Raw genomic sequence first — 26,806 nt, forward strand, 5'->3', positions numbered from 1 at the left:
GAAACTTAGACAATTATCAACAGTGATGAGAAGGCGTTGGGAGCACTCTATAGAAAAATTTTTCAGAAAATCTATGGTCCCTTACGTGTTGGCAATAAGTAGCGAAATAAATGGAACGATAAGCTGTATAAGCTATACCGCGACATTAACAAGATTCAGCCGCTTTCATGGCTTGGTAATATCGTGCGAATGGAATAAAGTGCTCCGGCTAGACAGATGTTTGATTCGGTACCCGCAGTTGAAACACGTGGTTGAAGACGTATGCATCATCGATGGAAGGACCAGGTTACCAACGATTTGAGGGCGCTCGGTATTACCAATAGTCAAATTTTGATAGATTATAGTGGATAATCTCAAAAGCATCAGCATAGAATTAAATCAAGAAATTGTAAATTTTTCCGTTAAAAGTAGATATGAATAACTCAAGCTTATCCAAACAATATCTAAAACTCTAAAAGGGAGGAAGAAATGAAGGGAGACGGAAATGGTAAATGACGTATATGGGTGTGTTGGAGCACTTGAAACCTATTGTTATAATTATATTATCATAATTGTAAGTTATAATTACTATATTATATAAATAATATATACTATAATTTATCTTTATATATCATACGATTAATATATGTTTTATTTATACAGGGGGTTAGTATAACATGGAATCAAACCAACGGTTCTAATTCTTGCTTTTTATTGCTTTTTATTGTTACACTTAAAATAAGTAATTTTGATATATTTTTTTTTTTTTGGTTTCAAGTAAACTTCGATGGTTTGATTTCCTCTCTTGTAAGTACGATCTCTACGTAAGCACACGCGGATGCGGACAAAATTGTAGTAAATTGTATTTCTAGAAATTGCATAAAATAAAGATTAAATAATAAATTCTAAAAAGGTGTATAATTTGTCAGTTTTTAATAAACGTGTAAAGAGGACGTGTCCAGTAGAAGTGAAATAAAACTAACATTCATAAAAACTATTCACCTTGTGAATTGTACAAGGTGCATAGATCAAATGATATAAAATCGTCGATATCAAAGATTATCGTTATGAAAGAAATAAAACCAAGCATTAAAACTTTTAGCAACAGTTCAATGCAAGTAATACAAGCGACAAAAACAATTAGAAAAATTGGGACAAAAATGTAGAATGCTATAAATGTCATCAAAGGAAACACACGCCTATTCAATGATCGCAGTCAGCAAAGAGAGTCGAGAAGGCAGCGTTGATGGTTATGGCGATTATTTTACAGGTGATCAAGAAAGAGATTCTACACTCAGGTACGATATCCAATATGAATCCAAAAATAAAATATTTCATTTGTTTGAGAACTAAAAGCAGACAATAACTAAATAATATATCAGATTTACATAGTATTTTTTTATTATCGGGTCAGATTGTAAAACTAGGGTATATGGTATATTTTGCGCTCATACAAAATAAAAATAAACAGAAATTTATTGTGGTAAATGAAGTAGACCTTATTTTTTTAGTTGATTTGAACCAGAAATATGTACAGAACAATGTAAAAGTTGATACACGAAAAATGATTGTGAAAAATTGCAATTGGATTAAGTATAAAGATTCCACATAACTCAGTACTTGAGATTTTTGCCAAATTAGTTCAAAATGATATAAAAACTAAAAAATCATATAAAAAATGGTAGGCTATGAAAATCTGGCGAGAGAATAAAAACAATAAAGACTAGGGTTAAATTTTTTGAAAATTTCTTTGACGTTATGAGTCGTTTTATATAGGTATTCCAAATCTAAAAATGATGGTATTAAAAAACCATATGAAATGCCAAGCAGCTTGTCTAGTAATTCAGTAGTACTGCAAGTGATTGGGGTCTGGAATTGAGAATAACTGAAAATAAGTAGGAATAAGACGAAAGGAAAACCAGAAATAAAATTCAAGAATATATAAGCTGGTGTGCACAAAATCTTCAGATGTACAAGCTATACTGCATGACACTGCGTTTTAAAGATACTGAATCTTGAAAAAAAGCCATGAATTCATAATATCCATTTGCCTTTATTAAAAAACAATACAGTAAAATTCCCCTAACTCGAACGCTTGTGTACATACTTTTAATTTTCAACAAGTCTTCCTTTTTTTTCTCCGTAAGTCGAATTCCCCTCACTACAATAATTCCGCAACACAAAGTAAAAATTTACATAGTCTCTCCCCATCTCTTTTTAAATTTATCTCCACAACTCGAATTATTGGTTTTGGCTTCATATTTTCAAATATTTTTGTGAGTTACTTTTCCAACTTATAACAGAAAAATATAACAGAAAAATATGAAATTCCTTGCAGCACCTTATCAATGATTTTAAAAAACAAGGACAACTTACAAGGAGAGTTCTGTAATAATTAACGTAAAGGGATTGCAATATGTAAATATGATTACGTGTTTGAAGCTATGGTATAGTTATTAATTACTGAAGAGCAAAAAATCCACATCTATCGGGTAGTTATATTAGAAAAAAGGTAAAACAGTTTGCAGACACAATTGCCACAAATAAAGATGCGATCAAGACAATTTGAACATTTATCCATTCCAGAGCAAACGCACCGGATGATATAATTCAATTAAATAATTTGGAAAATTATAAAGAAAAAGAACAAGTAAACAGAAAACCATTATATATAATTAAATATTTAAAGAGTGGTAAAAACTAAAAAAAAGTAACTGAATATTTTAAATAAAAAATTTTTGGTAGAAAAACTAAAAAAGAGTAAGCTGCATAAAAACTAAGCCTATCACTTGCAGTCCAAACAAATTATATATGGACTATATTCTATATACTATATTATATACGGAATATTTCCTAAGACCACTGACGATGAGTACATCGTTTAAATGCACGTATAATTTCATTTTGCAGTATATTTGTTGTTGTCTTGCTGGAACGTATTTAACCCACCGTCCGGCGCATGGGGTGAAAAAAGCCTTGCATTTTGACAAAAACGACTCCAAAAAAGCAAGAAAATTTAATACAGTTTTTATGAAAATGACTTATGATATTAAAAATTATATTATTGTAATAAATCAATGTTTTTTTATTTGTTGACTTACGAAACTAAATATTACCATCAAAAAGTATATATATTTTCAAAAAATTTTGTTGATAAATAAACTTTTACAATGGGGTTCTAAACAACCCTACGCGACGGACTGTGTTACTGAAACGTTACGCGCCGGACGACGGGTTAAAGTAATTTTGTCTGATTTGATGTGTAATACCAAACGCCGACAAAAATTTTTGACAAAAACTTTTAAAATATAATACGGGCTTAATATTTATTTTATACGTTAATCTCAAGTATGAAACTAAAAATTGGTTTATAACACCCCAATTGCAATTTAGTTAAAAAGCATATCAAGCTTATCATTTTCAATCCCAATAGACACGAATATTCTTTTGTAATTAAAACTGATTTTAAGTTATTTAATGTTATAGATGCAATTTCTTATAGATGCAAATCTAAATTCACAATTAAAAATGTTATAGTATTTAATATTTTTATAACCGTCAGATTTTCGTATGTAATTACTTTTAATTTCAAATATGATTTTGCAATAAAGAAAGCCGAATTCAGAAATTAAGGATCAAAGTTAGTTATTAGCTCGAACTCGGTACATCTAATAAGTTTGTAAACATTTATAAAGTTGTGATATATGTTTAAAAAGATATTATATAAATGATTTTTTGAAATATTTTATATTAAGAAATAAATACCATTGCATGCTGAACGTCCTGAAAATGTATGATGCGATATTTTGCGCAAAAGAGCACTGTGTAAACGTCCAGGTATTGATGTCAAACTTCCAGACGATGATTTCGTTGTGCTCGATTTCTGCAACATGGAGTTCATCGAAATTGAGGATGTGTCAATTGTGGTAGATTGATCTGGAATTCCTGATGACTTATTACAATCTTCAGAGAATAAGGATAAACAACTGCCATTTTTCAATTTGTCTTCTGAAACTAGCTCTTCACTACTGACTTCTTGATTGCGATGTTTACATGTTGATATTCGTACGAATTGCGGTTTTATTTGAGATAGAGGATTAGAACATAAAGTGGGCATATCTTCAGAACGCTTAAATATTGATATTGAGTTATTTAAACTTGTCTTTTCAATCTCTTCTTTGATATAACAATCAGCACTATTTGATGCAGCAGCACCGTCATTAGATACCAAATTAACATTTTGATTTGTATAACTATCATCTAATATTTCAGATAAATTTGCATATGTTCCTGTGGCTTTATTTTGGAAAGTAGAAGTCGATGTTTCATCTAAAATTTTATTTGCATTTTCCTTGTGGGATATTGGCTGGGCCTCAGCTGTAGACGTATTAAATGAGGTATCAGAAATTACTGCGTCAAGTTCTGTTTGTTTTTTATGAGCAATGCATTGAGGTGTTTTATGTCCGATTTCAGAAGTATTTGCATGATGTTCCACTATTTTTTTTTGAGGAGTGGATGTATATATTTTGCTATTCATTTCTTTTCTATTTGCTACATATTTAGCAGTATTTTCCTCACGACTCATTTTGTAGTTTATTTTTTAGGTATACATTAGAAGTCATATACTATATTATACCCTATTATTTTAATAATCTCAACTGAGAAAAATTAAATTGGTTGTCATAGTTTTTTACTTATTTAATATTAAGCACCAAATTAAACGAATCATCTCAAGTACTGCTATGGGTTATCATGTTTTCACATGTTTTTTTAAATTTTTAGAATATACCACAGGAAAGCTACAGAAAAAACAAAGAATAAATATTTAATTAAACTTGTCATAAACTGGAAACTGTAATATGTAATACTATATAGCATAAATTAAAATTCATTTACCATACTATTTTAGTACATCAATATTTGGTCATTCACATCTTTCCAAACAAAGGATATTATTTATCATAAACATTTACTGTATAAATATTGAATAATTCTTAATCACATACACTTGTGATGTAATATATCATTCTGATTATATTGTGTAGTGTAATTTCTTTATTTTCAATTTTGGTTTGATATTTACATAAAAACGTGTATATATGTAAACATACTTCAGAAATATTCAGACGTATATGTACATAAAAAGAATTAAAAGGTAGGTAGGGTATAATTTTCCACAAAATACAGAAAAACTTTTTCTTCATAAAAACCGAATTTTTAATAAATCTGATTTACATATAGATTTAAATATGTTTGAAAACTAAAATTTTAAGATGCCAACCTTGATATTAACTAATAGCACTACATTTTCATCTTGTTTTAGTTTTGCAAGTGCAAATTAGAGATGCTAATAATGTAACTATCCGTTACTTTGTACTCGGTATTCAAGAAATACCGCAGTAATGAATTTAGTTTTCATTGTATTCGTTACTTTAACTTTTTGACAGTGGGCCATAAATGTTTTCATCAAATTATTTTCACTTTATTCCAACATTTGTATTTTTGTATTACAAAAACAAAAATTATTATATATACAGTGACTCTCTGAAATAAGCTATTTCATCCAACATCAATTTTAAATTTTTTTACGCTATTACTAAAAAACTATGTCGTCGATTATTTAAATGCCATTTTTAAAGAAAAATATTTTTGTTTAATTTAGAAACTTCAAAAATACTAAAGAAGGGTTTTAAAAATAAATCGAGTTAAAAAAGAGTAAAAGTGCTCAAGTGCACTGGCACAAATAGAAATAAATAAATAATATATATAAATTATAAAAATACTCCTACTTTAATACTTCAGCTTATTTCATCCACAAAAAGAAATTTCATTTGTTACCAAAAATCCCGTTGCACAGCGCGAAATATAAGTCTGTTACACACGCAATCGGTTTTTCCCCTTCGAGTGAAACAAAAACAAATTTTATGTACTCTGTTTCATTTATTATGTTCAATAAGCTTGATTTGCCTCACTTACATTAAAAACTTGATTGTTTCCTAATTCATTTTTAAGATACAGTGTTTTATAAATTTAAAACTGTTGGTTGAAATAAGCTGAGAGCCATTGTATGTAATTCAATTATATGTGTCAAACTTGTGTCCACAACACACTGCACGAGCTTATGTTTACTAGTTGGTCGATCTTGTAATGTTTTTGCTATTGTACCAGCAATACATTCATGTATTTCTTTGATATGAATGTTTCAATAAAAAAACTTTTGGTGCTTAAGAATAACTGCCTAAACCAGTAAACATATGACAAATAAAAAAACAAAAACCAAACAAATTTGCGGTTGAATTTTATAAAAAAGTTTTTAATATAAATATTCATATAGGCAATACGAGATCGTGAATAAATTAGTTTATATAATTTCCAAACTTCTAACATCATTTGTTAATGCTAAATGAGAAGTATTTAACATTGCTTTATTTTTCTTGAAACTGTCTTAAAACTTTTTGCTTTTATTTTAACGATTTTGTTTTATTTTTATTCATGTGTTACATTATGAACGCAAAAATTGAAAAGTCATTAATAAATAATTAACTTATTTACAATTTCTAACCTGTCAGTCATTTTCACAAATTTTATTAAAATATTACTGTTTCATAATATTTATATTTAGCCATTAAGGGCCATGTTATGCAGAGTGTCTCGGGCACGGCATGAGTACAATTGTTATTTTTAATTCAAATTTTAAATTTGAGAATAAGAAAAAATACAATATGGCCGTTCAAACTCCGGCATGAGAGACGGCGTATTTGTGCCCCGACACTAAGGCAAAACAGTGTTGTTTAGTAATAAATTTCAAAATTTGCGTCTTTTAGGAGCAAATTACTACAATTCTAATACACTTTGGAGAAAACATGGCAGTAAGCAACAAGGTGTTTTTTTATAAATCGCTAATAATAGCTGCGTTTCAGCAAACATGATCCGCTCAATTTTACATGCAAAACAAAAACAATGGGGTGAACCAGCAATTGATCTGGTTCACTTTCTGGTTCAATGTGGAATGTATGTAAAAGATAAAAGTGGAACGTATTTTAATGCAAAAGAGGTTGGCAATGCGATGCAACGGTGTAGTAAAATTATAAACAAATCTACATTTATATTTATCTATTATTGATTTTATTTATTTATTATTTATTTTATGTACTTATTTATTTAATATGTCATTATTATTTATTTCTTTGGTTGAAGTTATGTTTTAATTATTACTATTACTATAAATTAAAATTATTAAAATTAATTAAAATTATTACTGTATATTTTAAATACCTTAATCCTTATAATAGTCAATAAGCACTTTAACTTATTGAATATTGCTTATTGGTTATAGATTAAGCACTTGAAACTTACTCTATATAAAGCAGAATTAGGTTTTTAGACGAGAATCAAAGAATAGTTTTTATTGATTGATTACTTTCTTTATTGTTTCAATTTCTTTTATACAATTTTTGTGCAATAATTTTATTAATAATAATTATACCTCAGCAACAAATTAATTGGAACACTGTTAATAATGCAAAATGCAACGTTGCATATTTCACCGTTGCTCCAGTTAAGTTGTTGCCTCAGCTTAACATAAATATTCAAAATAAATTATTTCACAATTGCTAAATTGCTTAAAATATAAATTGAATGACACAATTTAACAATGTGAAATAATTTATTTATTACTTAATTTCTACCTTAACATTCTCCCCTCCGTTGAGTAGTATAATAATAACTCAACTACTTATACTTCCACAACGAGTTGTTGCCGTCTTGGGGTAGGTTGTGGATATGCTGTGGACTCAGATTGAGGTGAATCATCTTTTCGTCGGGTTTGTTTACACTTCTTCATAGATTTGTATATTATGTAAGTGCAACACAATGTCAGCAGTAAAATAGTTCCCACGTAACTAATTATATGGTGTGGTTGAGAAACTGGTTCGGCCTTAACTGAAAACTTATCCATAGCCTTTAACCTTTGATGTAACATTGATAGTTCTTTCAGTTGTGTCTCAAGATGATCGTCAGCCTTGTTGATGATTGTTTTTATTTCATTTGGTGTAGTTATGGATGCAAGCTGTTCTACATGAACAAATGATGAATGAACTACAGATGGCAATGAGTAATGACCTTGAATTGTAACTAGATTGTTTCTTATTGTACATTCTGGTCGTAAAGTTAGAATGCCCGATCCTTCTATTGTGACTTGATTTAATTGTGTTCCGCAAACAGATGACATCTCAGTTCTATTCACTGTAGCATATATCCATTGATTTGTTTGTTCCATTTTCGTCCAAACCATCTTATTGGATAACTGTGTTAATCTGCAGCTTGTTGTGGTTCGATTATTAAATAATTCTATCTCACACGTATGAGTTTCTGAGTATCTGCCTAGTTTTATATGCTTTCTAGAACAAATATACACCGCCTTGTTCGGAATTTGACAATTATCTAGCTCATTTTCTCGCAGGGGAATGTATTGATCTCGAAATGTGTTTACTGCTATAAACGAGACATCACTTTTGATTGTTAAAATGGTGTTGTTTATAACTGTTGGTATAGGTAATATTCTGAATAGTTCCATGTCATAGGAATCTATAAGTGGTACCTTAATAACAAATATGATTTGTTCCTTAGTTACTGCTCCAGATATTTCCATTATTCTGTAGAGTTGAACTAAATCATCTTGATTAACCGGAAATCGTCGAGATGACGGAATATGACTTCTTATATGCTTGATCTCATTTTTTAGTTGTTGAGGTGATAACAATAGAGGACTTATTTTTCCGTGATGAGAGTCAATTAAAACATTTATAATTTCCGCTTGTATTCTTTGCAGATTAGCACCCATCAGTGTCAATTGTATTGCAATTGATATGAATATCTGCGTAATTTTAATTTGTTCGGTTTCATTGTCGATTCGATTTAGTACTTGGCTAATTTGATCTTGAAGTTGACCAAGTTGACTATTAACAGTTTCTTCATCACGTTTAAGTATATTTAATGTTGAATCTATTATGGAGGTTTGATTCTGCAGCAATCTAGCTAGGTAGTTATCATCTTCCTTTAGCTGATTTATTGTTTGTGACATATCCTCTGCGTAATTTGAGTCCAGAACCCCAAATAAAGCCTTTGCCACATTTCCAACGAGGTTTATGGCTCCTCGTTTATCTCGTCTGTTGTTTAATAAAATCTTCTCCTGTAGGATATCATCTCTTGTATGCTCAAACGTACCTACGAGCGTGTGACAAGCCGAACCCTGCTGTAGTTTGATGCACAATTTATCTAGTGCAGAAATTCCATTAACGAATGTGTTACATTGGGTCTGTACCGGAGCTAATTCATAATAAACAACCATTTTCCATTCACCTGTTACCATCTGAACAGTGCCCATATTTTCGAAGTAGAGACCAATACTTGAATTAAGCTGTGTTGTGGTTACAGGATTGCCCAATATAATTGGCAGAAAGAATAGTGTGAGAATGATTGCGAATAATGTTGTTTGTTGGGGCAACTTTATTTTCTTTGATGGAACTACCAAAGTATCTTCCTGGCTTATGTTTGAATGATGTTTTCGTTTTTCGTCTTTCTCTTCATCTTCTCGAAACAGTGGAGCAAGCCGATGAATAGGCCGTTTACAAATTCCTGCAACTGTCTTCACTTCCACTACTCGTACCATGCCATCATCGCCTCGAAACACTTTCGTAACCCGACCTAAGGGCCAGTTGAGTGGTGCTGTATTGTCTTCTTTAATTATGACCATCGTGTTTTCTTTGACATTGTTAACAGGAACCTTCCATTTATGTCGCTGTTGTAGTTCTGTTAAGTACTCAGCGTTCCATCTTTTCCAAAATTCCAGTCTCAAATGAGAAACCAATTTCCACCTGGTAAGTAGGTTGTGATTTGTCCCATGAACATTGGTGTCTATAGGTGCAGTGAGTGGTTCACCAATAAGGAAGTGACCTGGTGTCAATGCGGCAAGATCGTTTGGATCTGATGACATTGGTGTTAATGGTCTTGAGTTCAATATTGCTTCAATTTCCACAATGATCGTTTCCAACTCTTCATAGGTTAATGAAGCTGTTGATGTACTTCGAACTAAATGATATTTAGCTGATTTAACAGCTGCCTCCCAAAGACCCCCGAAATGTGGAGTTCGAGGTGGAATGAATTTAAATGTGATTAATTTATCACTGCATGTTTGAACTATTTTATTTTGAACAGAAGTTCTACGTAGCAGTTCGGATAATTCATTTAATTTATTGTTCGCACCAACAAAATTTGTAGCATTGTCACAATGCAGCGTCTTGCAATGTCCTCGTCGAGCTATGAACCTCTTCAGTGCACCAATAAATGCATCAGAAGTTAAGTCGCTCACCACTTCTAAATGGACTGCTTTTGTGGCAAAACAACAAAACACTGCTACATAAACCTTGTGTGGTCTTTTTCCTCTGATTTTGTAGTGAACCCAAAATGGTCCACAAAAATCTACTCCTGCATTGTAGAATGGCCTTGAAGGTTGAACTCTAGCTGGTGGTAGCTGACCCATTATTTGTTGAAATGTGGTTGGTCTGCTTCTTGTGCAGCGGACACAATGTTGAACCGTTGATCGAGCCATTATCTTTCCCTTGATGGGCCAAAATTGAAGTCGGATTTGTGACAGTAATGCTTGTGCACCACAATGCATGTTTTTTCTATGAACATCAACGAAAACACTTTTCACAATTGGATCATTATATGGCAATACCATTGGATGTTTGGTATCATAAGCTATAAGTGATGATGAAAGTCGACCTCCGACTCTTAGAATTCCGTTACTATCTAAGAATGGACTTAAACTAGAGAGAGAACTAGTTTTGTGGACTGTTCCATTTGAGTGTAATTGCTGCAATTCTTCCCTGAAATCGCTTTGTTGTATTATACGTATGATTACTTGTAATGATGAGTTCAACTCGTCTGGACTTAATATTAAAGAGGTAGTGTGCCTGTTGTCTTTGCCTTTGGAGTATTTTACAAATCGTAGTGCGTATGCAATGATTCGTTGCAATCTTGCAAACGAGTTTCTATAATTGATCTTATAGATGAAATCTTCAGTAATGCTGGTGATTGCTGAAGTTACGATTGAAGGTTGTGTTGAACGTTGCATTTCAAGCGCCCTTCTTTTGGTTTCAGAATGATCAGTTATAAGATGTTCCTGAGCAATTGGACCTGGCCATAATGATTCGCTTCCATATAAAAATAGTGGTCCAAAAAACCATATGTGACTGGAATGTAATTCCGTAGGTTGTAAACCCCTTGATAGGTGATCTGCTGGATTTAATTTGGACCTTACATGACGCCATTGGCTTGCATTAGATATTTCATGAATTCGTGCTACTCTATGTGCTACAAATGTTTGAAAAATATTTGAGTTAGAGTTGATCCAGTATAATACAACTTGTGAGTCTGTCCATAAAAAAGATTTGTGGTTATCGTATGCAAGATCTTGTTTAACCTTCGCTAACAGTTGGGCTCCCAGAAGTGCTGCACACAATTCTAATCGTGGAATTGTTTGCCTTTTTAATGGCGCTACTCTTGATTTTGAGCAAAGTAGCCGTACTATGATTGTACCTGTTTTCAGAATTGCTCTTACATAGATTGCTGCTCCGTATGCCTTTTCAGATGCATCTACAAAACAATGTAATTGAATATCTAATGGAAGTTCGTGGTTAAAAACATGTCTCGGAATGATCATATTATTAATTTCTTGCAGTCTTGACCGAAACTTAACCCATTCGGCTTCATATTCATGAGGTAACGGATCATCCCAGGTCGTCTTTAATTCCCAAATTCGTTGAACAAATATTTTTGCTGTGACTATGATTGGTGCTACCAATCCTAATGGGTCATAAACTCTTGCTAAGTCTGAAGCTACTGAACGCTTAGTAAAAGTTGTACATGGTGTTATACTTGTTGTTATGCACAAATTATCAAGCTGTGGTGTCCAAATCATTCCCAAAGTCTTAGCTGTTTTGAACGAACAAGTAGAAATATCCCAACAGACTTCTTGATCATGTGGTGAAATGTTTTGTAGTAATTGTGGGTGATTAGCGCACCATTTTCTTGGCTTAAAACCATATGATTTCAAAATGTTAATTAGTTGTTCTTGAATCACCTTAGCCTCTATCAGACTGTTAGAACCACATAATCCATCATCGACATAGAAATCTCTTCGTAGGGTCTCTGCTCCAAATGGATAAGTACCAGAACTTTCTCTTGCTAAAGTTTGTAAACATTTGGTAGCTAAGTATGGAGCTGATCGAGTCCCATATGTCATAGTTTTTAGTTTATAAAATCGTAGCGGCTCTTGTGGATTATTTCTCCAAATGATTAATTGTAGCATTTGATCTTCTGGGTGAATAAGTATTTGCCTATACATTTTCTCAATGTCCGTTGTGAAAGCGTATCTTGGAATTCTGAATCGTAATAATATTGAGAATAGATCGCTCTGTACCACAGGACCAGTATGCATAATGTCATTCAATGATTGACCTGATGAAGTTTTACTAGATGCATCAAACACAACACGTAATTTTGTCGTGGTGCTATCTGGTTTTATCACGCAATGATGAGGAATGAAATAATGTGAGGCCATGATGTCATCAGGTTGAATTTCTTCCATGTGACCGAGATCTTTATACTCAGTTATAAACTGCACGTATTATGTCCTTAATGCTTCATTTTTTGACAGCCGTCGTTCAAGAGAGAAAAATCTGCGTTGTGCAATTTCACTAGAGGATCCTAATGTTGATACACTGTCAATAAGTGGCAATTTCACAATAAATCTGCCTTCTTTAGTACGTTTCAAGTTTTCCACAAAATGAGTTTCACATAATTTTTCTTGATCAGACAGTAGTTTTGAATTTTGTGCTGATTCTTCAAGATCCCAAAATCAGACGAGAAGATTATTTAGCGAATCTTCTTCTTCGCTAAACATACAACAGACTGCGTCACCTTTTACTGTTTCTGATAGTTTGCCACTTACAACCCATCCAAGAGTAGTATTCTGGAGTATTGGTTTGTCGACTCCCAATTGGATTTGCCCTGACGTTAAGAGATGTGGATAAAATTCAGCTCCTAATAATACGTCTATTTTTTGTGGCTCATTGAAGTTAGGATCAGCTAATGTAATATTTTTTGGAATGTTCCATGAACTGATATTGACACATTGTGTTGGTTGTGGAGCAATAATATGTGGTAACACAAATGCTTCTAAATTTGTATTGAAATTGCTATTCATTGATTTAAAAACAGTGCTGATTCTTTGACGAGCACCCTTTGTGGTGTTACCAACTCCATTTATACGCATTGATGTTGCTTTTGGAGTTATTCCTAGTCGATGAGCTACCCTCTCGGTCATTAAATTAACTTGAGAACCTGAGTCTAATAATGCTCTACATTGAATTTCTTGGCCGTTATGTGCCAATAATCTTATAGTTGCTGTTCCTAAGAATACATATTGCTGTTCATTGTGCTTTCTTGCAATAGTTAATGATGCTTGATGATCAACGCTTAAACCTGTGCTTACATTGCGTTGAGTATTGTTCGACTTTGGTATTGTTGTATGTTTTTCAGTGCCATTAACCCATGAGTTTACATGTAGTAGAGTTGTGTTTTTGATTACATTTGATACAATTGCCTGATTTACAGTTGTATGCTATATGACCTGGTCGCAAACAGTTACGACATAAGTTTTGTTTTTTAACAAATTGTAGTCGTTCAAAAGTATTTGCTTGTAAGAACCCTTTGCATTGGTATATTTGATGTAAATCTTGCTTACAATATATGCATGATTGCCTGGTTGATTTGTTGATTGTTGCGGTATTACATACCTTTACGTTATTATTGGTAGTACTCTTTTGGCCGATTGCTTCCAGAGTTTGAAAACGTGTTTCAATGAAACTTAGAAACCCTGTCATTGATTGTAATTCCCTTGGCCTTGCCAATGATTGCTCATACAACGTATGTGTAGTTGCATCCAGCTTCTTTGTTAATAAGTGAAGGAGGAGTGGATCCCAATGAACTGTTTGAACATTTAAGTTGTTTAATGCCAACAAACATTCATGTATGACATCATGTAGTGACTTTAGAGACATTGCAGTGCCAGAGCATTGAGGTTGTCCGAGCAGCCGTTGTATTAACATGGTTGTTAATATCCTCTTATTCCTGTATCTCTCCTGAAGTATCTTCCATGCTACGTCGTAACTATCATTGGTAGTTGGCAGATGTCTGATGAGCCTCTCTGCTTCTCCTGATAAATTATTTTTTAAAAACCACATCTTTTGTACCTTGGGTAGTGATTGGTTGTCTACCATTTGAGAGAACATATCATAAAATTGTGTCCATTTAAGATAATCTCCGTCAAATCGCGGTATAGACACCTTCGGTAATTGGATTGGATTGTTAGTTACCTCTGTTGTAACTACATGTGGTTGTTTTGTTATTATCAGCTCAGAAATTGATATCAAAGTTTGTTGTATTAATTCCTCTAATTGTTGATAATCGTCTATATTGTAACCAATTGATAGTGGGTCACTAGCGATTTCCCATATATTAAAATTGAGTTCCTCAATTTCTTGCCACAACTTGTTGATTTTTATTTTGTATATTTCCAACGCAGTAAACGTGTTTGATCCCAAATCTCCTTGGACCTTCTCCAATAGTCGTTTTAATGATATTTTCATTCCCATTTGCTTGTTAATGAGACATGAAATTTCTGTTTGTTTAGATACTTGCGACTTCTTGCTGAGATTTGCTTCATCACTGAACTCCTGTAGTTGCTGAGTGAATCGAGCAATGTAACATTCTGCTAAGTCTTTAGTTTTTAAATAATCCTCATTAGTAAAATATTCATGAGTGGTTTCGACATCTGACAACTCTCTGATACGGTTGTCATTTTCTTCAAATTCAGACCATATATTAGTTAAACGCCTTTTACGTTCTTCAAAGTAAGCTTTATTCAATTTCCTTTCTTTTGGATCCTTTTTGAAATTCGAAATCAATTTCTGGATTAATTGACCCAGTTGTTGCTGTTCGAGAATTAACCCCTCAAAAGTTTCCATATTTGTTTCCAGCAAATCAGGTACCTTGGTGCTTGTAATGTGTTCGCAGCTCACACTGTTGTGCTCTTGCTGTTTTATTGAAAGCTCACACTTGTTGTGCTTTTGCCTTTTATCTGCTTGAAGCTCACACTGTTGTGCTCTTGCTTCGACGCCTTAATGAAGTAGTATGTGATCGTGATCTTTGGTCACGTCCTTGATTTACGTCCTTGATCTACGTCGATCACGTCGGGGTCACCAAAAATTTATGTATATTTTAAATACCTTAATCCTTATAATAGTCAATAAGCACTTTAACTTATTGAATATTGCTTATTGGTTATAGATTAAGCACTTGAAACTTACTCTATATAAAGCAGAATTAGGTTTGACGAGAATCAAAGAATAGTTTTTATTGATTGATTACTTTCTTTATTGTTTCAATTTCTTTTATACAATTTTTGTGCAATAATTTTATTAATAATAATTATACCTCAGCAACAAATTAATTGGAACACTGTTAATAATGCAAAATGCAACGTTGCATATTTCACCGTTGCTCCAGTTAAGTTGTTGCCTCAGCTTAACATAAATATTCAAAATAAATTATTTCACAATTGCTAAATTGCTTAAAATATAAATTGAATGACACAATTTAACAATGTGAAATAATTTATTTATTACTTAATTTCTACCTTAACAATTACTTTAATTATTTACGTTTTATTATTATTAAAAAAGCGTTTGATAATTTATGAAAATCAATTAATTTGAAATGAATATTTAAACATTAAGTTGAATACATTTATTTAATTAAAACAGAACAATACATAAGGAGACAGGCTCTCCAATATACACGTTTGTAAAAAAAACCATTGCAAACTGCTTGCAAGTTTAAGCTATATTCATGCTTCCTTTTGAAATAAGCCTAATTGCTATGGTGAGGTGCATTTATTTTAACATGTGTGCTGTCAATCACGAACGGAAATTTTGCAATTGATATAAGCTAAACACTATTTCTTTCAATTACTCTGCATACAGAAGCTTTTGGTATGCCAAAACAAATACCAAATTCGCGAAAAGTATTTATATTTGCCATATACCACAAAAATATGTAAATTTCCTTCATTGCTCTCGTTCAATTGTGACCACCACGGTTATTTGGCATTTGCTGATTGGATTTTATTAACAAATCTATTAAAATATGAAACATAATTAATATATAGCAATTGTATTTTTTATGCGCAAATACCAATCAAATAGTCTTTAACGGAACAATTATTGATCGTTACCACAAAATTTCCACTATATCCATGCTGATTCATTTCATCCCCTGAGCTTAATAAACTTAGACTAGTGTTTAAAAAGAAAATGGAGGAATCAGTTTTGCTCGATAATTCTAATAAAATCTGCAATTTCCATTTATTTACTATAGAATTAAATTTAAGTTTTTAAGTAAATACTAAATAAAAACTTACATTTCGTACTTCAGACATTTCAACAGATTTTATTTATTTTCCAAGTTTTAGATTTTTTGTATTTAAAATTTTCTCACTTATTTGTTTAGCGCCAAAATTATTCACATAAATCAAAAAATTTTGTACACAAACCCAACTGTCATATTTCATGCGTTGCCAATTATTTTCAAACGTGATCCGTATCGTTTCAGCAAAGATGATTCAGATCACTGAGCGGATCATGTTTGCTGAAACGCAGCTAATATAAGGCCTCTTCGGTGGCTTGCAAGTACGGCAAAAAATGCATGTTGGCCTATGTTGGCCACGCGAGTCATTGGCATCACTGTTGCAATCTGTCAAATGTTTTGTTTTGACAAACAGCAAATCTTGTATATGTGCATATAAATCAGTTATATGTTTAAAAAAATATTATAAAATTAAAATGAACACGGAATTAAAAGGAATGGTAAGAATATTGGAAATTTAAAAATAAAACACTAAGATAAGTAAATTTTTGTAGGTACTGTCGATGTTGGGAGAAGAAAGCAATGTTTTGCAGCGGCCGAGGGATGCAAGTTGTTTCACGGATTTTTTAAATGTTATGAATGCCGCAATGGCCTCCTCTGAAGATTCAAGCAAGAGTCTGTCTATATATATCTTTGGTACGTTGGTAATACAGTAACTTATAGACAATTAGGAAATCTCTTTGAAGTGTCAGTTTCCACGGCATGGTCAACAGTAAAAACTGTTGCTACGTTTTTGATTTCCATAGGCCGAGATTATGTATCATGGCCACGAGGAGTCGCTGCATTAGATATAATAAATACATTTGAACGTAAACACAAAATACTAGGCATTATCGGAGCAATCGATTGTACACACATTCCCATTAAAAAACCACAAAAGCATGGAGAAGATTACTTTAATCGCAAGCAACGTTATAGTATCGTTCTCCAAGCTGTTGTGGATGCCAATAAAAAATTTATTGAAGTTACTTGCGGAGAACCTGGATCTTTGCATGATTACAGAGTTTTGAGAAGGTCAAAGCTATATAGAATGGCACAATCAAGATACGAAGAAATATTTCCAAACTCGACATTTATTATTGGAGATTCTGATTACCCTTCTACAAACTGGATTGTGTCACCTTACAAAAATTATGGGAATTTAACCGATAGCCAAAAAAAATTTAATGAAAAACACTCATCTGCTCGTATTGTAGTTGAGAACGCTTTTGGTTTACTAAAAACTCGTTTTCGAAGATTATTAAAATTTACGAAGCAGACAAATTTGGCTGCAATAACAAATATAGTTGTAAGCGTTTGTATTTTACATAATATTTGTATTATAAAGGATGATTTGTTCGAGAATGCTGAATCAAATAGTCATAATGAAAGCAATGACGAACAGCAAGCGGATGAAGAGCATGAATTAGATCATGGTAATAATAGAAGGGAAAGACTTTTTAATTATTTGTTAAGAAAAGGTGTTATATAAGTTTATTAATTAATATATTTATTGTAATTTTTTAAACAGAAAATTTTGTTACATTTATAGAAACTAACTTAACTTAGTTCAATAAGTAATAATATTTTAATGTGTAAATATTTTGTAATTTATTTATTAAAAGCATAAATTAATGTGTAAGATTAGTTTTAAGATTAAAATATTATAATGTTTTTGAACGAAAATAAAAATACTATACTATTACAACTAGAAACTTATTTGAACTTAAAATATTTTACATAAAAGTAAAATAAATAGTATAAATTTAAATATGAATTAAAGAAATTTTTAACTTAAAAATATATATTACATAAAATGAATATAACATATTTTTAATTAAAATATATATAAAAATATTATATCAACTTATTTCATTTCATTGATAAAGTATTTTAACTTACACATATTTTTTTTATAAAATTTATATAAATATATTTACATATTTTGCGTAAGTTTTTCAATTAACTTAAATTTATTTTCTTCCAATTTCAATTTTCTTTCCTCTAATTTCAATTCATTATCCCATTTCTTAATTATTTTTTGCTTCAGTTCATTCATAGTTTCTTTAAAAAATTTTAATTTCTCTTCCTCTATTTGTTGTCATAATATTCTTGACGCACAGATTTTCTTTTGCGGTTAAATAATGAAGTTGAAGGTTGTGGCAATTCCTGCATTTGCAATTCCTGCGTTGATGATTATTGCATTGGCGATTCCCGCGTTATAGATTCCTGCGTTGGCGATTCTTCCGTTGGTGATTCTTGCGTTGGCGATAGCTCAGCGTGCGTTTGCACAATGTTTATTTCCAACTCTTTCAGCACCTCTATATCTACAACATAGCTGTCAAACCCTAACGTCGCAGTGTGATTATTTGAAATAATTGGTTTATCACCAAATATTTCGTTCATCAACTCCATGTAGGGTGGTAAACATGGTGATGCACCAGTCCGTCTGTTGTTATCTTTGGCTGCTTTAAATGCACTTAGAAGTGTGCGCATTTTTCTTTCTAAGCACACTGGATTAAAGTCATCCTAAAATAAATATTTTTTTTTAATTTAATTTAATTTTTTTTTTATTCAAATGATTGCAGAAGTTATGTGATACTTACTGCAATTACATGTGCTATCATGTCCTCAAGTACATGTTGATATCCAAGTCTTTTTTTTCTGGTTTCCAAAAACTCTTCCTTTCGTGTCAAGTAGCACTCTAGAAAACACTTCGTTTCCTTTTTGGTCCATAGTTTGCGTGTATTTCTATAAAAAACTTTTTAGAAAAACTTCAAAAATTATGTTTGTTTTATTAATTTTATGTATGTAAACTACAAATTAAATGAAATAAAATAAATGTTACTTGGTAATAACTAACATAATAAAAAATTCAATGTGCTCAATTCAATGTGCTCGTTACTTTTCAAAATTTTTCAAATTTTTGAATTCTGTTTGAATTTTTATTTCCTCAATTTTTGACATTTGATTGCACTATTCGTTGGAATTTTCAATGAAGGTTCACAATAGTTCGCTTATTGCGTTGGTAACATTTTTTTTTTTACTGGCCGATGTGGTTGGCCAGCATAACTATGCTGGCCGAGGTAGAGAAAATAGTGTTGTTGTTTTGCGTACATTGCGGCCAGTATAGGCCTGCATAGGCCAACAACTTGCTGTTTTTTGCCGTACTTGCGAGCCACCGAATACACCTATAATTATTACACTTCCCGATTTTAAAGAAAGGCGTAAGTACTGTTAACAATTATTGCAAGATAATGTCATAATAAATTAACATTATTACAGCCTCTATGAGTTTTTTCTTGCTAGTTATTTTTGGTGGCAAATTAAAAGTGAGCATATCTAAATTTCCTTGTAAATTTAGGCACAACCAAAAAGTATCAAAACATTGTAAAAATAAGAAATTGGCAATACTGATGTGACACTCTGCATAACATGCATTTTCGGCATAGCCCGAAAGAGCGTAATTTGCCGTGCCCGAAACACTCTGCATAACATGGCCCTAACACTCGCAACAAAAAAAACAAAACAAGTTGCCTATATTGGCCGAAATGTGCGCAAAACAACAACACTATTTTCTCTATCTCGCCCAGTATAGATATCCAAACACATCGACCAGTAAATAAAAAGGGTTACCAACGCTTAAGCGAACTATTGTGAATTTTCATTGAAAATTCCAACGAATATTGCAATCATATGTAAAGAAATATTCAAATAAAATTCAGAAATTTCATAAATTTGGAAATTGAGAAGAAAGTAAAATATCAGTGTTTTATTTGGAAATTTTCAACAGTCTTATCATTCCTTTTAATTCTTTATTAATTTTACATTTCAAATTATATGAATTATTTATTTTTATACAAAATGCGATTTGCATGCATTATGTGCACATATGCAAGATTTGCCGCTTGTGAAAACAAAACATTTGACAGATTGCAACAGTGATGCCAATGTCAGCATGTATTTTTTTCCCTACTTGCGAGACACCGAAAAGACTTAATATTTATTTACGTTAAGGTACAGTTTACTTAAGACATATCTGAATTATATTTATATATTAACATTACGTTATGATATATTTTATTTATACTTAAAATAGAAAAGACATTCTCTTCTACAATCCTTGTGGACGAATGTTTCTCATTAAATTTCTTTTGATTGTCATCTAAATTCCCATGGACTTTCAAAGCCAGTTCGTACATAGATAGGTCGAGTTTCCAATTAGAAAAGCAGAATTGGGAAGTAACTCATCATAATTTGACATTGCCCTGGAATGTAAATGAGATCTTCATAAATCTCGGTAGTCATGCAATGATCCGAGCTCACCGCAACTAATATTTAATAACAATTTGTTTGCATCTACATTAGCTTGCAGGACTATACTGTAGTATTGCTTGCAATTGAAATTATATTTTCAATGACGTTTTGGCCTTTTGATTGAGATATGCGAGCATACTATACTGCTAATCATCCTCGGTATCTGTTGTTTCTCCCAAAATTTCTTTATTATATCTGTTGCAGCTGCTTCTCAGAGCCACATAATATTCATGGCTTACTGAAATTAGGAAAGCAGTTACACGCCAGACTGAGAAAATTTTCCACCATGTACTTGATTCGAAAAATATTCAGACTGCGAAAACCTTGCTGAAAATAGTATTAAATAATTATTTAATTCGTTTAGTTTTTTGTGTGCGCACATGTTATGTAATTCACCGTTTGGTGAATGAATGATACTAATTAATTGGTAAATGAATGTATTGCCAATTAATTATTAATTAAAACACTTTTAAATATCTGTTGTAAGCATTTATTATTTTACGAACATTTATTACTTTACACGCAATTATGTGATTTTTTTTCTTGCTTCTAAGAAAACGCGCTAGATACTAATGGACGCCGGATCATTAAATTAGTTGCTGTTTGCACTTTGGTTTTCACATCATGGCAGATGGCGTTGCACTGATTAATGTGTTCACCACAGCACTCTCTTCTCAATGAGCGTCGAAGGCTGTGGTGAAATCCGTTGTGATTTATTTTAATAGCTTGGCGATCAATTTGCTGATGATGTTTTTGTGTTACTGGCACTGAGATTATTTACTTCAAAGATTATTTATTTATTGCTAGTGCTGTCGTTGTGGTTGGGCTAAGTCGGGCAGATGAATACCTCTAAGAATGACGCTTCTGTTGCCTGCTCATTATTTACTGCGAGGAACGCTGCTTTTAGCCTTTCACTTGTAAAGTTTATCTGTTTGCTACTGACTTGAATTTTAAAGATCCGTTCACTTATCTTTTTAATAACTTTATGCGGACCTGTGTATGGCGGCTCAAGTGGATTTCTTATATGATCAGCATGTGAGAAGATATGAGTGCAGTCTTTTAAACTTTTGTGAGCAAAAACTGTTTGTTTTGAGAGATGCAATTCTGAGCTGGGACTTAATTGTTATAACTCTCTACGAAATTGGTTCAAGAACTTTTCCTGATTGAATGGTACGCCGTTTTCGACGAAAAATTTACCAGATAATCGTTACACGATGTCATAAACTAAAAAGTCGTACGAATGCTTTCACTTCCCAGTAGGTCGGCGACAGCTCGAAACTAATTTGCTTCAATCTGGGTGCATTGATCGGTTGTAATTAGCTTAAGTGAACTGAAGCATGAAAACCAAATGGCAAAGAAACTTGTTGCCACTGTATCTACTGTTTTTGGAAAGAACATTGGAGCTGGTTTGGTATGTTTATTATCCTTAGCTCATTGACAGCTTTCACATTGATGAACACTTGACTTTACATTTTTATGAATTGACGGTCAAACATACTTCAACATTAATTGATATAATGTGGCTCTGGCACCAGGATGCGATAACGAGTGTACCAGGTTAAATATGTCTCTTCTCAGTAATTTGGGAATGAATGGTCTCTGACGACCATTTTTCAGTCGTTTTGTTTGCTGAGGTAGCAAAGCTGCGGAAATTGTAATTCGTTCAATAAAGGAAAGCGTAGTTTTATAATATAATTCAATAATTACTTTATTTATTTCAAAACAAAAAAATAGATATATATCAAACAATATGCATTTGTACATAAAATGCTGTATAAAAATAAATTTATAATTCCAAAGAAAATGTATTGCTAATGGTAAGTAAATGTTATATTTGCGCGTGTAGTTATATCATCATGGTGAACTAATGTCACTTGAGTATACAATAGTGAACTATGAAAACCTTGTTGAAACGATAGCGATGCTTCTGCTGTTGACGTTGACGTTGAGGAGGCTCCTGGCAGGACCGCGTTCTCTTCTAGGTTCCTTTCCTTCTTTCGGATGCTCTGTGTCAAGGAAAATTTGTACATTGGCTGAATAACCTAGGTTAGTAGTAACAATGGATGGACCAGTAGACTGAATGAGCCTGAGTTGTCCTAGTTTGATCGAATGGACCGGTTAGACTCAACGCCTGTACGCTAAATTGATCGAATGGACCAGTAGACTGAACGAGCCTGAATTATCATAATTTGATCGAATGGATCAGTTAGACTCAACGAGCCTGTAAGGTAAATTGATCGAATGGACCAGTAGACTGAATGACCCTGAATTATCCTAATTTGATCGAATGGACCAGTTAGACTAAATGAGCCTGTAAGCTAAATTGATCGGATGGACCAGTAGACTGAATGAGACTGAATTATCCTTATTTGATCGAAGGGACCAGTTACACTGAATGAGCCTGTAAGCTAAATTTGATCAAATGGACCAGTAGACTGAATAAGCCTGAGCTGAACTTGTTTACCGTCTGTGTTTACAGAACCAAGTCCCCAGTCATGCGAAATACGCGTTCTTATATACTCATTCAAGCGAAGCTTTTCGGTGTAGCGCAGCGGTAAATTTGTCGTTGGCAATTATGTTTCTTGTTAGACTTCGTTTGCCGTATGCAAATTTCTGTGCTTTTCGTGTTAAATTTTGTGCTTTGTGTATTTTGTGTTATTCGCATGCTTTTTGTGTATTTTTGTGTACTTTGCGTTATTCGCATGCTTTTGTTTTCGCCGCGTTTTACGTTTTGTTTTTTCCGCGTGGTTACAAAATTTTTTTAAAAAAAATCGTATTTTTAAGGAACGGAAAAAATCTATATTTTAAACTAAATGTGACAAAATATAAGTGAGTTATTTAATAAATGTGATAACAGAATTTTACTGCTGTTGCCTAAAATCAGTGTCAGTGTATTAACCCATTAAGTACCAGGCAAGTTCAAACTTGGAATTTTATGGTGAAATTTTCAGAAAGGTCTTATTTTAAGTTAAAAAATTCCCTGCATAAATAAATTTTTTTTTTTGAAAAGTAGTTTTCGGAAAAGTGCCGTGTGGTCAACCACACGCTGGGACCCATAGCACATTTTTTTCTCTTCGATAGTACAAACATTTTTATATGTGTTTTGTTCGCAAATATGGAATTTAATTCCTTTTATTGTGAAGTAATTACCATTGTAAGTTGTATAAAAGACATGTAAGTATAAAATTTTATATTTTATGCTTTTCAAATGTTTATTAATGAAAAAATAAATTTGAATTATTATAAATGTATTATATTATGTAAAAAGAAATAAGTTTACTTGCCTCATTGTCTACGATCAATGTAATATTGTTTATTTTCATAGAAAATTTTAAAGCAATTACCTATATGACCACTTAAATGGCACTTTTCATATATAAAAACTGTAGCTTTTGGTATACGAACAATACAGTGGTGACGATTTTGAGTTTTTATGAGAGCGTGCATACCGGTTACACGTGATGAATTTCCCGGAAGATAAACATCTTCTGCTGCACTGTGTGACTTTCCTTTTTCAAATCATCGTAAGCGGTAGCTTCTGTAATGAAAATTGAATTCTCTGATGCACGAAGGTTTCTTGCAATGAAGTTCTTGAAGTCTAATTGAGGTATTGGTTTTGTGTTGGTAGAAGCAGCGACAAAGCAATTTAGTTTCCAAGCGTTTACTACAGCACTATCTAAACACTGTACCCATAATGGCCACCACCCCTTATTGCTTCTATTTACTACAGCACTATCTAAACACTGTACCCATAATGGCCTCCACCCCTTTTTGCTTCTATTCCCGATACGATAGTTAACAACTTCATTGTCAAGTAAATCGACGCCGCCCATATGTCGGTAGTAGCTGTTGATAATTTGAGGCTGCGGGACACCAACTTTTTTTTCCTCTTTGCTATAGCGTTGCACATTTAGTATGGGTTCAACGGAATCATACAGTATGTTGCAATAGATACTCACAATGGCTCAATAATTCCTTTACAAGAAATGCACCGATTTCCAATTGTTTGTTGTATTTGTTAGTTGCACTGGAGTATGGCAAAAACTGGAAGATATACCCACTATCCAAAGAAAGGGTTCATAGCTTATAACCGAAACGTTTTGGTTTTACAAGTTCCAAAGTGAATAGTTGCGACTCAGGCATTTCTACAACACCACCATAATATTGTGCATTTAAATTCGTATACAACTTCAATAGTACTTAAATACCATCTCACAATTAGACACGCGGATTTCAAAAAAGGGAACAAAATTTTAAAGTCGCATGTAATGTTTGTTGATATTTCATCATCCTTAATCATTTCATTGTCTGATTCACCAGCAACATTATCAGGTGGCAAACATTATTATTCAATAGGTAGCGGAGTGTCACTTGGCACTAATGAGTTATCTTCACTCCAATTGTCAATAATATGCAATAGCTCCTGTTTTCTTAGATATCTTAGGCACGACATTATAATTTTATTTACAGTAAAAAATTAACGACAGAACTTTTTGCATGAACAAATGTAAGCCTTATATAAAACAATCAAATTCAGACTAACTCCACCAGCACTTAAATAACAAAATAGACTTAATATTACTATGCATAGTAAAAAACACAAGTGCAAGTTAATTAGAAGAGTATGATATTTATTAGAGAGATCACTCTCATTTTATTTCATTAATTACTTTTATATATTTTTAAATAATTTTCAAATTTAGCCGTGTTTTATACCACACGGAGGTACGAAATGAGTTAATGTTATTTATTTTCTTCGTTGGTGTTTTGTTCATGTTTGTAAATAGAAAAAATATAATTTTATTAATACATACATTGTTTGTGGTTTAATGTAATGTAATTTTTTTTAAACATTTGTTTTTTTTATAAATAATATATATAATTAATACATAAAAATATAAAAATAAGTTTTGAAAAATGCGCATTAATTTAGGATTTCGTCCCAACTTCAGCTTGTGACGACTAAATTTTTTGAATAAATTTTAGTCACACAATACGCATTTCACACGTTCACATTCTTACACGTTTCACAAAATGCTGACGTCAAAGATAACTATAATTAAATAAAATTTGATGTTATGTACTCCAACATATCTAACATATGCTATACATACCTTGAAATACCCTGACGAATATTGATTTTAATTAATATAGTTCGAACTATATTAATTAAAATAAATTTAAATTATTTTCCCGAACTGCATGAAACACATTTTAGTAAAAAAACAAAGCATAATCAAAACAAAAATAGAAAAAAATGAGAAATGTCATTTATTAATTTGCTTTGTGCATTTCGGTTGATCGCCAAAAATTGCAGCGGATAATAGGGAAAAAGCTGCGAGTGTAATTTAAAGCTTTCAGAAGTCTACAACAGAATGCCTGATGAGGGGAAATGTTGAGGGTATTGACCGAACAACGGCTAACAAAAAAAGTCCGCTCGACGCAGTTAGAAAAAAAGGAGAATAAAAGGCGCAAGCGGAGAAGTTTTCGGTCTCTTGGCTCGTGGATATGTTAAACGAAACGCAACGTACCGGTGGTGTGAATTACTCAGTTTTGTCCATATAAAGAAATAATTAATTCAAAAATTATTTATAAACTAAATTTTGATTTACAACGTTAATTATTTTTTTTGTAAAAAAATTAAAAATTGCCTAAGAGCAAAAAGTGTCAAATAAAACTTTGATTTTTACTAATAAAATTTATTTTGGTGCTCGGGATAATAGTGATAATAGCCCCAGTATAAAAGAAATAGTTGACGGCTTTAACAGTGGTTAACTAAAAGATTTTGTACTGGTGCTCGTTCGAAGATTATAAACGTGTTGACACCATAAGCAAACGACGTGGCGCGGCTTTGGTGTCTCTTTGTCTCCGATACGTGGCAAAGTTTAAGGTGATTGGCGGTTCCTGATAATCAACGTTGGACATTGTAAGCTGCCCTGATGTACCAGAGAGGGTAAGGCTTATATATATATATATAAAA

General features: G+C 32.2%; 3 protein-coding genes across 4 annotated transcripts; 1 reads left to right on the forward strand and 2 right to left on the reverse strand.

Annotated features, from left to right (window-relative positions):
• Nucleotides 1-734: 734 nt before the first annotated feature.
• Nucleotides 735-5,398, reverse strand: LOC119673406. Of its 2 annotated transcripts, none has more exons than XM_038084677.1 (3): nucleotides 5,261-5,398; nucleotides 3,745-4,778; nucleotides 735-847 (listed from the first exon to the last, which is right to left on the reverse strand). In XM_038084677.1, exons 2-3 carry the CDS (start codon nucleotides 4,562-4,564, stop codon nucleotides 753-755), a joined length of 915 nt encoding a protein of 304 aa, XP_037940605.1. In that variant the 5' UTR covers nucleotides 4,565-4,778; nucleotides 5,261-5,398; the 3' UTR covers nucleotides 735-752. The 2 variants fall into 2 exon arrangements, with proteins under 2 accessions (XP_037940605.1, XP_037940604.1); XM_038084676.1 differs by lacking the exon at nucleotides 5,261-5,398 and adding an exon at nucleotides 4,876-5,045.
• Nucleotides 5,399-17,117: 11,719 nt separating this feature from the next.
• LOC119689399 (protein ALP1-like) lies at nucleotides 17,118-18,570 on the forward strand. The gene is made up of 3 exons (XM_038104229.1): nucleotides 17,118-17,166; nucleotides 17,277-17,945; nucleotides 18,560-18,570. Exons 1-3 carry the CDS (start codon nucleotides 17,118-17,120, stop codon nucleotides 18,568-18,570), a joined length of 729 nt encoding a protein of 242 aa, XP_037960157.1.
• On the reverse strand, nucleotides 18,569-24,659 carry LOC119689409. The gene is made up of 3 exons (XM_038104237.1): nucleotides 24,310-24,659; nucleotides 19,116-19,260; nucleotides 18,569-19,038 (listed from the first exon to the last, which is right to left on the reverse strand). The coding sequence occupies exons 1-3, from the start codon at nucleotides 24,657-24,659 to the stop codon at nucleotides 18,706-18,708; spliced, it is 828 nt and encodes a 275-aa protein (XP_037960165.1). The 3' UTR covers nucleotides 18,569-18,705.
• Nucleotides 24,660-26,806: the final 2,147 nt, after the last annotated feature.

Source organism: Teleopsis dalmanni, chromosome 1 (assembly GCF_002237135.1).
Source record: "Teleopsis dalmanni isolate 2A chromosome 1, ASM223713v2, whole genome shotgun sequence".
Taxonomy (NCBI): domain Eukaryota; kingdom Metazoa; phylum Arthropoda; class Insecta; order Diptera; family Diopsidae; genus Teleopsis; species Teleopsis dalmanni.